Raw genomic sequence first — 15431 nt, 5'->3', positions numbered from 1 at the left:
CTGGCTTCCTGCTCCGGAGAGCCAAGTCTTCCCAGCCCCCTCCCACAGCCAGGGCCTCTTTCCCCTCCTCCCTCCCACCTCCAGCCGCCAGGTCCCCAGCCGCCCGCCAGGCTTGGGCCTGAGTGGCAGAGGCGCCTGCAGCTGCCAATCCCCAAAATATTCTCTGATGACACAGCTGGAGGACGAGAGCCCAGACTGGCTCCTCCAGGCCAAGTTTAGAGCAGGCGGGACCACCTGGCCCCCGCCCTAGCCCCAGTTCCAGCCCCCGCCCCAGCCCTTCCCCCCAGGACTGGCCCAGCAGCTACGTGGTTGAAAGGGGCCCCAGAAGCTCTGAGGGGCTGGCGCGCTCTGTCTCCCTGACAAGGAACGCTTTTAGGAGCTGGCAGACCCCCAGCTTCCAGGCTCCTGTCCCACCTGGTGTCACCTCTGCGCTGGGTGCTGGGTTGTGACTCACTCTGTGTGTGTGTGTGTGTGTGTGTGTGTGTGTGTGTGTGTGTGTGTAGCGGGGAGGGGTTGTACGTGTGGGTCAGGTCACTTGGGGTGAAAGCCCTCGCCAGCCCCTCCCCCACATTCCTGGCGGGAGTGGGAGATAAGGCTCAGGGCCACAGACATCTACGTCAGAGATAGGAGGTCTCAATGCCATGGGCAGGGGCAACTGGACTGCGGGGCGTGGGAAGGGCTGGGGAAGACTGGGGTGAGAAGGGTAGAAGAGGGCGGGTGGTGGGATGGGGAGGGCAGAGTGGGGAGGCCCTGGGCAGACCCTGGCAGAAGGGGTACGGGGCAGGGTGCGGGTTCACCGTTGGCAGGGCCAGGTGAGCTATGTGGCCTCAGCTGCTTCTCTTGCTGCTGGCCCCACGGGGTGGGCATGGCTGCCATGGGCCGGAGCTGGACCGGGAACTTGTCCTGGCCAAGGTGAGGGCCCTGTTCCTGGATGCGTTGGGAGCCCCAGCAGTGACTGGGGAAGATGGGAATCCTGGAGTCAGGCGTCTGCCCCGAAGACATGCTGTGAGGGGCTTCATGCGCAGGGGCTCTGAGCCCGAGGAAGAGGATGTCTCCCAGGCCATCCTTTTCCCGGCTACAGGTAACGAGGGTGGGGAGCTGGTAGCTTGACTTTGGTAAACAGTGTGGTACTGCAGGGGCTTGGGAGCCAGGCAGGTCTGCGTTTGAATCCCAGACCTGCGACTCAACTGGCCTTGCAGTAATGGACCAGTTACTGAACCTTCCTGAGCCTCTGTCTCCTCATCTGCAAAAAGGGCAATAATGCCTGCCTCTCAGGATTAAGTGAGATGGTGTATCTCGCGTGCATGGTTCACAGGAGGCATTTGGGAGATAGTCGTCTGGGAGGCCAAGGGTCTCTAGGGACAGAGATATCTGGGCATGGGCCCCTTCCTGCCATCTTTCCTTCTATCTTTGCTTTTGTTCCCTGCTCCAAACACTGTTTCTTTAGCCCCAAGTAGCTGAGACTTGAGAAGATATCAGGGATGCAGGAGAAAGATTAGCTGGGAAACTAGTCTACCTTCTCTTGAGTTCTCTCCTCATCTCCCCATGTTGCACTGACTCAATGAGTAAAGCCCTCCTGTGGCTAAACTTTCTTGTAATCTGGCCCGCTTTGCTCTCAGAGAGGAACCCTTGCCTCCCTGCACTTCGGGCCCCATGCAGCACAGTGAGTGTGGCTTTGGGATCAGGCAGAATCCCAGCCTGGCTACTTAGCAGTTAAATGACAGTTCATCTTTCTAACTCTCAGTTTTCTTATCTGCAAAATGGATCAATTGTGAGGTTTATATTGAGATAACCCACATAACCCTACAGCCCAAGCTGCCAGTTCTTCAGCTCATGCTGGTTCATGATCGTTTGGTGCCATCTATATACCTGTCAGGGTAAGGATGCCAACTGCATTTTCTTAGAAAGCACTGTCCTCGTTCTGAGTTACATCCTTTCTCCTCCCCGCTCCTCCTTCTCCTCCTTCTTCTTGGTGTTAACCTGCCTTTTTAAGGTGGAATTATTTTAAAGACTTTCTCATGCAATATTTCTGACACATAAAAAGACATAAAGAGTAATATAACGAGTGCTTGTGTACACAGCATTCAAGGTACCATTTCATAGTATCACATGAACAAAAATTTAAATATAACTATCAATTCTAGGCCTTGGTGAGGGGAGAAAGTGCAGGCCATCTTACACGTCGCTGATGGGAATATTAATTGGTAAAACCACTTCAGAGAGAAGTTGGCAACGTCTGGTATTTTTGTAGTCCTTTAATGATGAAATAACAAACGGGGAGCCCCTGTCAGTTCCCCCTGAGACTGAGGAGAGTCCCGCTCTGGCAAAGCACTCAGTAGGGCGCTTGGCAAGCTTATGCGTGGCAGCCACATCCCTCCTGCTGAGGAGGAGGGTCCCGGGTTCTGCCAGTCAGGGCTGCTCTCTCCCTTCCCTCTGCCTCCTACAGGTGCCCGCCTCGGGGACAAGCCAGCTGCCGGAGAGCTGGCCCAGGAGGCCAAGGAGGGCCTCTTTACATATGTGTTCCGGCCATCCCAGCACACACGCAGCCGCCAGGTGACGTCGGCCCAGCTGTGGTTCCACACGGGACTGGACAGGCAGGAGACAGCAGCCGCCAATAGCTCTGGGCCCCTGCTCGGCCTCCTGGCACTGTCGTCCGGGGGTCCCACAGCTGTGCCCATATCACTGGGCCAGGCACCCCCTCGCTGGGCTGTGCTGCACCTGGCCGCCTCTGCCTTCCCTCTGCTGACCCATCCCGTCCTGGTGCTCCTCCTGCACTGTCCTCTCTGTTCCTGCTCAGCGCGGCCCGAGGCCACCCCCTTCCTGGTGGCCCACACTCGGGCCAGGCCTCCCAGCGGAGGGGAGAGAGCCCGCCGCTCCACGCCCCCGCTGCCCTGGCCTTGGTCTCCTGCCGCGCTGCGCCTGCTGCAGAGGCCTCCGGAGGACCCAGCCGCGCATGCCGACTGCCACAGAGCGGCCCTCAACATCTCCTTCCAGGAGCTGGGCTGGGAACGGTGGATCGTGCACCCTCCCAGTTTCACCTTCCACTATTGTCATGGGGGCTGTGGGCTGTCCACCCCGCCGGACCTGTCCCTGCCAGTCCCCGGGGCACCCCCTACCCCTGTCCAGCCCCTCTCTCTGGTGCCAGGGGCCCAGCCTTGCTGCGCTGCTCTCCCAGGGACCATGAGGCCCTTACGTGTCCGCACCACCTCGGATGGAGGTTACTCTTTTAAGTATGAGATGGTGCCCAACCTGCTCACGCAGCACTGTGCTTGCATCTAAGGGGGTCCATCTAAGGGGGTCCTGCTGGTGGCCGAGTCGCCACCATTACCAGCCTGGAGGAAGGGCAGGGTTCCCACCTCCCCGCTCCTTCCACCTCTCTGCCTGGAGGCTCCCCTCCCTATCCCGTCCCTGTCCCACGGGTAACGTGACAATAAACAGCATAGTGCATATGACTCGGTGTGTATTCTTAGGCTTCTCTGACACGTTGTGTGTGTCGGGGTGAGGTCTGGGCCCCGGGAGCATGGGATTGTGGGATCTCAGGTCACTCAGCCTCACTTGACCTCAGAGATGTGGGGTTTACCAGCTGTAATTGGATGTGTATCTGGTAGGAAGCTACAATGCTTGGGGATGACAAAAAGGTGCTTCCCAGCTCAGGACAGCCACTCTGGAGCCAGAACTGGCCGTCATACAAGCTGGACCTGATGTGTCGGTTGGGTGGCCTGCTGTGCACACCTCATAGTGCCTACGCCCAAGTGGCCTAATCGCCCCCTCCTTGCCACACTCTGCCCTAGCTGATGGATGCCTAGCTCAAGGTCAGGCGATTTATAGATGTGCCCTGTGTATCTTTACATAATCCCTTAACTCAGCCCTTAATGTCAGACGGTGGAAAGGCAGAGAAACCATTTGCTCTTGTGTGAACTTGTGCCCACACTGAGAGCCCAGAGTGCACAGAGTCCTTTTCTTTTCTTTTCACGTTGCATCTCCTATCAGTCCATTCTGCCCCACCTTGACCGGGCCCCACTTCCCTGGCCTTCCTGCTTTCTTTTTCACTCCCCTCCTTCTCCCCTTGGTCTTAGTATCCTCCTGCTCTGCCCTAGGTCCTGGCTCTCAGCCAGTAGGTTCCATCCAGTCTCCCTTTAAGGGGTGTGTGTGTGTGTGTGTGTGTGTGTGTGTGTGTGTGTGTAGGGGGAGGGTTGGGGATGTTCAGGTCCCTCAGATCGAAACTCTAGAGCACTTTCTGATGTTGACTGCACAACTGCAATGTGTAGTTGTGCTAACACAAGACTCCCTCCTACTAATCCAGATCCACGGGGTGTGGAATGGGCCGGTAAGTTCCTGTCCCAGGAAGGGGTGTGGAGGGGGGAGAATCCCAACCTGTCACCTTAGGCTAATGCCTTCTCGATACTTGAGCTGAGCTGGGTGAGCTATTGTTCCTCACAGCACCAGAGCCCCCAGGGCAGCCCACTCCGACTGCATGAGGCCCGGTCTCAGTTGATGCTGCTGCTAGGGAGTTGGGAACTCGCCTGCTCACAGGCCTGGGTCTCTCCAAGCACCTTCATCGACACCCAGCATTGCAACTGGTATGCTCAGGGCCCCTGGGCTCCCCACTCAGGCGGGGGACTGGGGAGAGGGCTGGTTGGGCTGGGCCAGTGGTGGGAATGGGAGATTTTCCTCAAGGCCGTCTAAGCACCGCTCTCTCCCTGTCTGGCTTCCCTTGCCTGGTCACCCCTGCCCTGAGCGGGGCTTGTCCCTGAGACCTTCAATCCTCTTACTAGGCTTAGGATGCTCCCTCGTCCTGCTGGGGCCATCTAGGACCCTGTGATGTCCAGACTTTCCCTGTGCCAGGGATGTGGATGTCATCTGAGGGCTGGGGACACTCTACCTAGGGCCACAGGGTTCTCTACTAGGCCAGTTAGCAGATGGGTGTTGCTAGGGAAGTGTTTTCACATATCTGATACAGAGTGAGAGAAATGAGTGCCACATAGTAACTTTCACAAAGCCAAAGGTATTCTTTCTACAGGGCTGCCCTGTATTCTAAAATTATCCTTCCTGTGTATGTGTGTCAATATGTTATTTCTTTTATGATATCATAGTGATGGTAGACGGTAGGGGTTTGGTTTGTTTGTTTGTTTTTAAGTTTTTACTTAACAAAATTAAAACTTGGCAATTCTAATTTGGATCCTAAGATTTTTCTTTGTAATTTCGCTGCTGAAATCTGTGAAATCCTAAAGTCTGGGAGTCACTGGGATGGGCCACCCTTCCAGGGTCTCTAAGGCCTTTGATTCCACTAACTTAGCAAGTCAGGAAGAAATGTTCACCCCTCCCTAAGAGGGGCCAACAGTGGCTAAGAAAATCTGTCTTCACTCCTGGCCATGAGACTAAAAGCAGTAGACTTCAGAGATTTTCCCTGTTCCCTGTGGTAATCATTAGAGACATTTTGAATAATCTTCACTCAGAGACAAATTGAACAGAAAATTCAACTCAAACTGGCTTAGACCAAAGAAAAATAGAATTAAAAAAATCACTGGCTTATGACAAGTCCACAGGCATAGCTGGCTAAGGTATGGCTTGATTCTGGGGTCAAAAGACACTACTGTACCAGGATCCAGCTATAGGCTCTACGTCCCCTGATTGGGCTCCATCCCAGGTCCAAGGCAGCCTGGGCAGTTCCAGCCTCTCATCATCACACCACTTGGTCTAGTAGGAGGGAGTTTGCTTATAGAAGTCCCAGATTGGGTCTTGGTGGCCTGACTGTCCTGATTAGGGTCATGTGCTCCTCCAGGAAAGGTGGCTGAGGGAACAGAGTGAGTTAATGACTTAGATCATGTGTCCTAACCCTGGAGTCCAGAGCCTAAAGCACAAGGTGAAGTTATTACCTGCTTCCCCAAAGTAGAGTGCAGTTACCACACAAAGGTGGGATAGATGCTGAAAGAAAAGTACCGCTGGTTCCTCCTCCTAATTATGTCTCAAATCAAGCCCTTTCTCTCTCTCTCTACATAGACACTATTTTGCCATTTAAAGGGAACTTCTTTTTTATTTAATTGAAGTATAATTGATTTATAAAAATTGTGTTAGCTCCAGGTATACAGCAAAGTGATTCAGTTATATACATATTTTTTCAGATTATTTTCCATTATAGGTTATTACAAGGTATTGAATATAGTTCCCTGTGTTATGCAGTAAATCCCTGTAGCCTATATAATTTATGTATAGCAATTTGTATCTGTTAATCCCATACTCCTAATTTATCCCTCTCCCCCACCCCCTTTCCCCTTTGGTAACCATAAGTTTGTTTTCTATATCTATGAGTCTGTTTCTGCTTTGTGTATAGATTAATTTGTATTACTTTTTAGATTCTACATATAAGTGATATCATATAATATTTGCCTTTCTCTGACTTACTTCACTTAGTATGATATTCTCTAGGTCCATCCATGTTGCTGCAAATGGCAATATTTCATCCTTTTTTATGACTAATATTCCGTTATATATATAATATTCATATATATATATACACACATATATATGTGTATATATATACAACACTACATCTTAAACCAATCACCTGTTGATGGGCATTTGGGTTGTTCCCATGTCTTGGCTACTGTAAATAGTGCTGCTATGAACACTGGGTACATGCATCTTTTTGAATTAGAGTTTTTGTCTTTTCTGGATATATGCCCAGGAGTGGGATTGCTGGATCATACGGTAGCTCTATTTTTAGTTTTTTAAGGAACCTCCATAGTGTTTTCCATAGTGGCTGCACCAATGTACATTCTAAAGGGCGATTCTTGATTGAGCAATTCAGCAGCCTCCTTAACCAGTCTCTAAGCAGTCACTCCCTACCTCTCCAGTCTATGTCACACCTGGTGCGGAGAGGATAACTTCTTTGGTGATTTTGTCCCTTAGGTGATGAAAAACTTGTCTACCCAAAGTTCAACTTGCTTTGTGTGGTGTAACAGCCCTTTACAATAGACCCTACACCTATCCTTGCAGACTTGGAGTGATACAGTCATGAGCTAAGGGATGCCAGCAGCCTCTACAGGTTGGAAGAAGCAAGGAACAGATTCTCTCCTGCAGTCTCCAGAAGGAGCCTGTGATTTGTTACTTTACATGGCAAAGGGGACTTTGCAGATGTGATTAAGGTTACTACAGACCTTAAGGTGGGGGGAGATAATTGTGGATTATCCAGTGAGCCCAATCTAATCCCATGAGCCCTTAAAGACAGAGAATATTTCCTGGCTGCTGTCAGAGAGTTGTGATGATAGGGAAGAGTCAGAGAGATGCAATGTTGCTAGCTTTGAAGATGGAGGAAGGGGGCCAAAAGCCAAGGAATACAAGCAGCCTCTAGAAGCTGGAAAGGCAAGGAAATGATTCTCCCTCAGAGCCTCTTGAAAGGAATGCAGTCCTGCCGTCACCTTGATTTTAGCCCAGCGAGACCCATACCAGACTTCTACATAATCGTAAGATCATTAATCTGTGTTCTTTTAAGCCACTAAATTTGTAGTGATCTGTTACGGCAGTAACAGAAAACTAACCAGAAACAGTGACCAAAGATGAGGTGGTGTCTAGGAAGAAGAAAACCCTTTTCTATCATTCCTGATGTAGTCTGCCTCATCCAGGAAATACTTGGCTTCAGTACAATTCAGAATATTTATGCTGGTCATTCTTTGGATCAAGTATGTTTGACAAAAAATACATTCCTGAATTTCTACACTAGTTTTGTCTTGGAGTAGAATATATTCTGGGTTGAGCAGTTAGAATAGTGTTAACATAGGGTGTCCCCTAGAAAAATGTGTTGAATGAAAAAATGAATGTGATCAAGACAGGCTCTGAAAGGGATTGTAATCATTTGAATTTTTTTTTTTTTTTGCAGTACGCTGGCCTCTCACTGTTGTGGCCTCTCCCATTAAGGAGCACAGGCTCCGGATGCGCAGGCTCAGCGGCCATGGCCCACGGGCCCAGCCGCTCTGCGGCACGTGGGATCCTCCCGGACCGGGGCATGAACCCGTGTCCCCCGCATCGGCAGGCGGACTCTCAACCACTGCGCCACCAGGGAAGCCCCTCATTTGATTTTAAAGTGCTGTTTAACACATATTCCCAAGGATTGCTGACCTTAATGTCTTTTTTTTTTTTTTGAAAAGTTAAAAATTCCTTAATTTTTTATTCCTGGTACCACTACCACAATTTACAGGGCAATATACCTGATGTAATGAAAAGAAAAAGAAAAAGACAAAGCTACAACAGATAAAAGACCTCAGGAATGTACATCTAATTGACACTACATTGCATTAATCAATAGCTGCACTTTTTGCAAACTGTGGCTATGACAGTCCTGAACAAGAAGGGTTTCCTGTTTAAGCTGCAGTAACTTTTCTGACTATGGATCATCGTTCCTTCTGTGGCAGATTTTTACAGTTCCTCTAATGCATTTGGGACGACTGTCTCAAAGTAACCTGCAGCTTTCCTGACAACTCCTCGCTCTCTCTCCTGCTAAGAACTGTAGCCCTTTTCTTCTGAGTTTTTAGAACCTTCTGCTACCATATCCACCACTTCCACCACCAGATCCATAACCACCACCATAGGGACTTCCCGAGCTTCTTCCACCAAAACTGCCCCCCTTCATGGGTCCATAATTTGATTGCTGTTGTCCACTGTAATTTCCAAAATCATTATAACTCCCACCACCACCATAGTTACCTCCAAAATTTCCTCCTTCATTGTAACCATCATATCCTCCACCACCGCCACCATATCCACCACCTTGGTTTCCATATCCTGGTCCACCACCACCATAGCCTCCTCTACTACTGTAACCAGGACCACCGCCATAGTTACCACCGTCGCCTCCAAATCCATTATATCCACCATCACCTCCTCCATAACTACCTCTGCTGCCACCACCTCCACCACCATACCCTCCTCTTCCACCAAAGTTTCCACCACGGCCAAAGTTACCTCCACCACCTCCAAAGTTTCCTCCACGACCCATAAAGTTGCCAGATCCACCTCCACGACCTCTCTGTGATCCAGCAGATTGCATTTCTTGTTTAGAAAGGGCCTTTTTCACTTCACAATTATGACCATTAATAGTGTGGTATTTCTGAACAACAATTTTATCAACTGTATCATGATCATCAAAAGTTACAAAAGCAAATCCTCTCTTTTTTCCACTCTGCCTGTCTTCCATAACTTCTATGGTTTCAATCTTGCCATACTTTTCAAAGTAGTCTCTCAAATTATATTCTTCTGTATCTTCTTTAATACCACCAACAAAAATTTTCTTCACTGTTAGATGGGCACCAGGCTTTACAGAATCCTCTCTAGAAACAGCTCTCTTTGGTTCCACTACACGCCCATCAACCTTGTGTGGTCGAGCACACATTGCTGCATCCACCTCTTCAACACAAGAGTAAGTAACAAAACCAAAGCCCCTGGAACGTTTTGTTTGGGGGTCTCTCATCACCACACAATCTGTAAGTGTGCCCCATTTCTCAAAATGTTCTCTTAAGCTATCATCTGTAGTTTCAAAGCTCAGACCACCAATAAACAGTTTTCTCAACTGTTCTGGTTCCTTTGGATCATGACCCTCCTCCCCCCGGCGGCGACGGCGACGGCCGGAGTCGGGCTGGGGGCGGCCGGGCGGCGGTTTTACCTCCATTTTGAGACCGGACTCGCCTCTTCCAACTCGAGTTCAATATCCTTAATGTCTTTTTGTTTCTAGTTTATGATGGTCATAGCTCTATAGGTAACAATGCCAAGCTGTATTTTTTTTTTTTTTTTTTGCGGTACGCGGGCCTCTCACTGTTGTGGCCTCTCCCTTTGCGAAGCACAGGCTCCGGACGTGCAGGCTCAGCGGCCATGGCTCACGGGCCCAGCCGCTCCGCAGCATGTGGGATCCTCCAAGACCGGGGCACGAACCCGTGTCCCCTGCATCGGCAGGCGGACTCTCAACCACTGCGCCACCAGGGAAGCCCCAAGCTGTATTTTTTTGATACTAGTGATATAGCTAAATCAATAAGTCAAAAAATGCATAAAATCTTAATAGGAGAAATAATTATTGAATGATCAAGCTAGTTCAAAATAAGAATACAAATACTTTTCAGTATATATCAAAAAAACCTTATTTGACAAAAAAAAATGTTTCTTAATGGCTGTTGGTCAAGGCAGCATCGAGAAACTTGAATGCAAATTCTACCAAATGATTTATCAAAAAGGGGTTTTGTTCATTTTTTTTTTTCCTGCAAACAAATGTGGTTACATTAACACTGAGCACATAACAAACTGGTTTGCCTGGATGTTTAAACGTTATCAACATAAAACTAAAACATATTTATCTCAAGATCTATTACTAGTCCAAATGTATCTATACTAAGGCTGGAAGACAGAATAAGAATAAAACCAAAATGTATCTGTAAAGTAATAAAAATAATTTGATTGTTTTTATGCTGGAAGTATGTTTCTTGTTAATACAGCACATCATCTTTCTGATCTGCTACTGCTTGGATATTCTTAAGAATATCTGTTTCAGGCTCTCATCAGTGAGCTCTATGGAAATGAAGTCCAAGAATAAAGTCAAGAGTTGCAAGTTCAGGATGGGACTGTACAATAAAGTCCGGAACATCCGGGATCCTGTGTGTAATGTATTGAATGACTCTCATTGGCTAACCTGATTGGAATTTTTGTCATTGGCATGGAATCGTCAACAGGAACAACTGCATTAAGTACTGACTTCTCTTCTGGAGAGGAAGGTGTATTGACTATTTCAGGTGTAAGGCTTCCAAGTTTTTGCTTTCTCTACTAAACCTTATTTGAACCTTATTCTAGGTTGTATGTATTCTTGATCTTGATGATCCTCCATATCCAAATTCACTTGGCCATTCTGAACCAGTTGCAGAAGCGCCAGAGGAATTTCTTTTGCCATCTTCTGACAGCAATAATGCCACTTTAAAGGATTTCTAATATTAGTTGCTGAATTTCAGGTATACATGCAAAGAGAGTCACCGTTCCCTTAACAGACTCAAGAAACTGAGCATTTGTTGGGTTCGTTGTAAGGTCTCAATTCTCCATCATCTAAATGGAAACTGTTGCTTCACAGTTTAAGCAGAATCTGATATCTTGAAGCTGATTTTCTCCACTGATGCATTCAGATCGCTTACGAAAGGAATGACCCGATCTGTATCCTCCACCTGTAGATGATTTAGATTTGTGATCACCCGAAGCTCTTGAGGCTTAATTCAGAGGGACAGTCCCATGTTCCCTTGCCTCTTTGAAAAGTTCATTCACAATTTTCCCAGTAGAAGGTCAAATTATATGTAATCCACTGTACCCATGTTCACCTGAATAGAACCTTACTATGGAATGATGTGGTGGTCAGCACCTTAAACAAGTGAACATCTCCCCAATAGTGGGAAAACATTTGGGGTGGCATTTGTGGGCTTTTAAAGACTGTAATTTTAGGTCTATCAGATTAGGAAGATTTGCATTTCACTTCATACAATTCTGCTAAGGCCAATTTATTTCTTGATACATCATCGCTTTGATTGTTTTCAGTTTTTTTTTTTTTGCAAGCTCTTCATATTCTTATTAAATTCTGCAAATCCTGTGCTTTTGGGGGCCACAGCCCTGAAGACCTCCTCTCCCTACTCTGTGGGCTAGGTGCTGCCTTGGCCATTTTCCACCAGCTCCCTGGCTTCTTACCCTTTTAATGTTTCTCTCCATCCCCTCTCCCCCATTTTGTCCTACTCTTTAGTGTGAACAAATTTACTAAAGTCTTTGCTCACCATTGCTTTTAGCCTCTCACTTCTTTTTTTTTTTTTGCGGTACGCAGGCCTCTCACTGTTGTGGCCTCTCCCTTTGCGGAGCACAGGCTCCGGACACGCAGGCTCAGCGGCCATGGCTCACGGGCCCAGCCGCTCCGTGGCATGTGCGATATTCCCGGACCAGGGCACGAACCCGTGTCCCCTGCATCGGCAGGCGGACTTTCAACCACTGCACCACCAGGGAAGCCCTCACTTCTTTTTCTTCGGCTCCTTTTTCTTGGTACTGATCTATCCTCTTTTATTATTTATTTCAGAGCAAGTCTGTAGGTGATAAACTTTCTGAGTCCCCCACTACAGAAAAAGTCCTTTTATTTTTGCACTTGAATGATGGGCTGTGTATGTAATTCTAGAGTCAAAGTAATTTTTCCTCTGAATTTTGAAAAATTCTCTCCCTTTGCTTCTTGTATCCTGTTTTTCAATGAGACTACATGATTCTCATACCTTTGTAGTTCATTTTTTTTTCCCTCATTGGAAGTTTTCAAGATTTCCTCCTTACCATGGCATCTGAAATTGCATCACACTAGATCTCATGTTAGTTTGAAAAAGGGATCCTAACTGGCATTTGGTGGGCCCTTTCAAACTGAAGATTCATGTTTTTCTTCAATTCTAGGATATTTTGTTCTTTATTTGACTCTAACTTCCTCTCATATTCTTTCTATTTTCTTCTTCAGAACTTTATTATTAGCTGATACTGAAAGTGTTAGATCGATCCTCTGTGTATCTTAGCCTTTAAAAAAATAAAATACTTTGCATATTTGGTGTTGTGCTATGTGATAGAAAAACATATTTACTCAGTCCTCCGGGTCACACACGTACCCTTTAGCTGTGCTTATTCTGATCATTCTTTTGAGGATTTTGTTGCTTCAGAATCATGTTCAGTTTTTCAGTTGATTTAAAACAATCAGTGTGATATCCTTTTCCACTCAAGAATGCTACAATTATTCTAAAGTCTTGGTCTTGCTCTGTGATCTATTTCACTGCATGAAAGTTCCTCTATGCACTGATATCTCTTTTAAGATGTTGACTTTCTCCCAATGTTTGGTAATTATTGGTTGGAAGCTCATCCTTTACCACAGATTCCAGTCTGATTGTTTGTACCCTCCTTGGCAAAGGGGGTATGAGATAATGTCATGGTGTACATCAAAACCTTGTCAGTTACCGTTGGCAGCGGCATATGCTGTGAGGTAGGGTGTCCTGGCAGCTCATCTTCTGCAAATGGGTGCTCCCTTTACCTCCTACGTGCCACCAGTCACCAGGAACACTGTCCTTTCTCTCCATCTAATGATCTTATATCCACTGCTCCTACCTGAAGGCAGATAATCCTGCTGGAATTTCGTGGCCCCAGGAGACAAGAAGGGGGAGTGTGTGTGGAATGGCTGACGTGCTGTGGCATGCTGAAAAATCAGTGCGCTGTGGATGGCCCTTGAGCCCAGGACCTCTCAGGATCCGCCCTCTCTGGGCACAGAGCGCTCTTGCGGCTCCTATGGTACTCTGCTGCTATGCACATTCTGAGCTGTGGTTTTCTCCTCTGACCAACTTGCACCTGCCATCCTTCTTTCAGGGATTCCTCATGATTTCTGGCCCACCACGGGCTCTCCTTTTTGTCCAGGATGATTATGAATTTATTTACTTATTTTTATATGTTTTCTGTTATTTCTAACCATTTGGGATGGGAGGTAGAGGCTGCAGCATGTATTCAGTTGGCAGTTTTGGACAGGAACCATCTCCCATAGCACTGTCTCTACCATAACATGCATCATGTTTGTGATAGACAGCATAATGGCCCCTTCCCCCAATAATGTCTATGTCCTAATCCCCAGAATCTGGGCAAATGTTATACCTACACTCTAAATTTACACAATGTTATATGTCAAATTTATTTAGTTAAAAATGTTATGTTATATGGCAAAGGAGAATTGAGATTGTGGATGGAATTAAAGTTGTTAATCCACTGACCTGAGAATAGGATGATTACCTCGGATTATCCAGGTGGGCCCAGTGTAATCACAAGGGTCCTTAAATGGGGAAGATGGTGGCAGAGTCAGTGTCAGAGTGATGTGATGTCAGAAAGACTCAGTCAGTCACCACCGGCTGTGAAGATGGAAGGGGGCCATGAACCAGGGAAGCAGGCAGCCTCTTGAAGCTGGAAAAGACAAGAGAACAGATTCTCCCCTGGAGCCTCCTGAAAGTAACAAAGCCCCGCCGACACCTTAATTTTTAGCCCAGTGAGATCTAGTTTGGACTTCTGATCTTCAGAACTATAAGATAATAAATACGTGTTGTTTCAAGCAACTGTTTGGTGGAATTTGTTACAGCGGCAATAGGAAGCGAATACAATGCTGAGATGTGATTACAGGAGTCTCTCTTCCACCACACTGCCAGCCCTTGAGAACAAGAGCCATACTGTCGTCGCCAGTGTTTACCCGGAATCCAGCACAGGATCTCACACATAGTCAGTGCTCAGTAAATGTTGGTTGAACGAATGAAAGAATGAAAGACTGCTCTGAATTTGAGGTTCTACAGAGGCTCTGAGATTCCCAAGCAGGCTCTGCCTTTCCCCTTCCCCTGGTCCTGGAGACCCTAATCCCTCTGATCTCGCTTGTCTGCAGGTTTTATTGCTATTCCATTTGCAGCTTCTTCCCTTGCTGTGGACCATTTCTCTTGTCTCTTCAGCCCTGCGTGTAGGCAGAATTGAGATGGAAGACACTTGGCACATAAGTACCTGACTTTACCACAGGCCTTCCCTGGGTTATGCCTGAAACAGTGACTTTTTCTTCCTCTCCGAGACTCTGCCTGCTTTCTTCTCTTCTCCATAGCTGCCTCCATTCACATTTCCAATCAGGCTTTTGCTGGAATTCCCCAGCTGGAATGGGGAATGTAGTTTTCATCTCATCTTTTCCTTTCTGTGTTCTGAATTAAGCACAAGGCCGATCTTTCTTATAGCCCTTCTTAACCCCCTTCTCAGATGATTCCATGGGTTTCCAGGCTAGGTAATGAAAAGAATTAAAGGCACCCTCAGGTGACCTCAGGTTTTCTATAAAGCCACTCAGGGAATCCCTCAATATATTTTGTGCAGAACTGCAAATTCCTCTTGGGCTGAGTGACCATGGCTGCTGTTGGGTCACTGAAATATTGTTATTTTGTGGCTTTTCAGCCAGCCATTCTCAGGCTCTGGCTTCTCTGATTTCGCATTGAGCTTGGCTTCTGCCTCTCCAGCTTTCCCTCTGTGCGCCTCACATTCAGTCTCTCCTGGAACCAGGCAGGATGCTTGGTCACGGTCCAAAGCAGAGTTCTCATGCCAGATCTCCTCCAGTACTGCTTATTTGTCCCATATGTTTGATTTTGGTGACTCGATCAATGCCTGCACCAGTCTTTTGTGGCTCAGTCTGGCAGCAGAGCCAAGAAACATGGTATGTGGTTACTAACATAGAAAGAACTGCCTCCGACCACTCAGTCCTGGGGCTGAGGGGGCCAGGCGCACAGACAAACTAGTGCAAGCTCTTTTACTAAAATCTATTTTTGGAGGTGATATGCACCTCTTCATTCCTTTCCATTGTGCCCCCCTCCCCTGCTGCCTTCCTGATCCATGAAGATACCTAGTTGAGGAAA

The 15431-nt window shown here is 47.5% G+C and overlaps 2 protein-coding genes across 3 annotated transcripts; one reads left to right on the top strand and one right to left on the bottom strand.

The window, feature by feature from the left end:
* Positions 1-783: 783 nt before the first annotated feature.
* On the top strand, positions 784-3476 carry INHA (inhibin subunit alpha). The gene is made up of 2 exons (XM_004319454.4): positions 784-1081; positions 2447-3476. Exons 1-2 carry the CDS (start codon positions 820-822, stop codon positions 3277-3279), a joined length of 1095 nt encoding a protein of 364 aa, XP_004319502.1. The 5' UTR covers positions 784-819; the 3' UTR covers positions 3280-3476.
* A 4668-nt stretch (positions 3477-8144) lies between these two features.
* On the bottom strand, positions 8145-9712 carry LOC117312935 (heterogeneous nuclear ribonucleoprotein A3). Of its 2 annotated transcripts, XM_033859673.2 has the most exons (2): positions 9656-9712; positions 8145-9589 (listed from the first exon to the last, which is right to left on the bottom strand). In XM_033859673.2, exons 1-2 carry the CDS (start codon positions 9659-9661, stop codon positions 8525-8527), a joined length of 1071 nt encoding a protein of 356 aa, XP_033715564.1. In that variant the 5' UTR covers positions 9662-9712; the 3' UTR covers positions 8145-8524. The 2 variants fall into 2 exon arrangements, with proteins under 2 accessions (XP_033715564.1, XP_033715563.1); XM_033859672.2 differs by having other exon boundaries at positions 8145-9709.
* Between the last annotated feature and the right edge of the window lie 5719 nt (positions 9713-15431).

Source organism: Tursiops truncatus, chromosome 7, assembly GCF_011762595.2.
Source record: "Tursiops truncatus isolate mTurTru1 chromosome 7, mTurTru1.mat.Y, whole genome shotgun sequence".
NCBI classification, from domain to species: domain Eukaryota; kingdom Metazoa; phylum Chordata; class Mammalia; order Artiodactyla; family Delphinidae; genus Tursiops; species Tursiops truncatus.
Note: the sequence above shows the minus strand (reverse complement) of the source record. Positions and strands in the feature narration are given on the sequence as shown.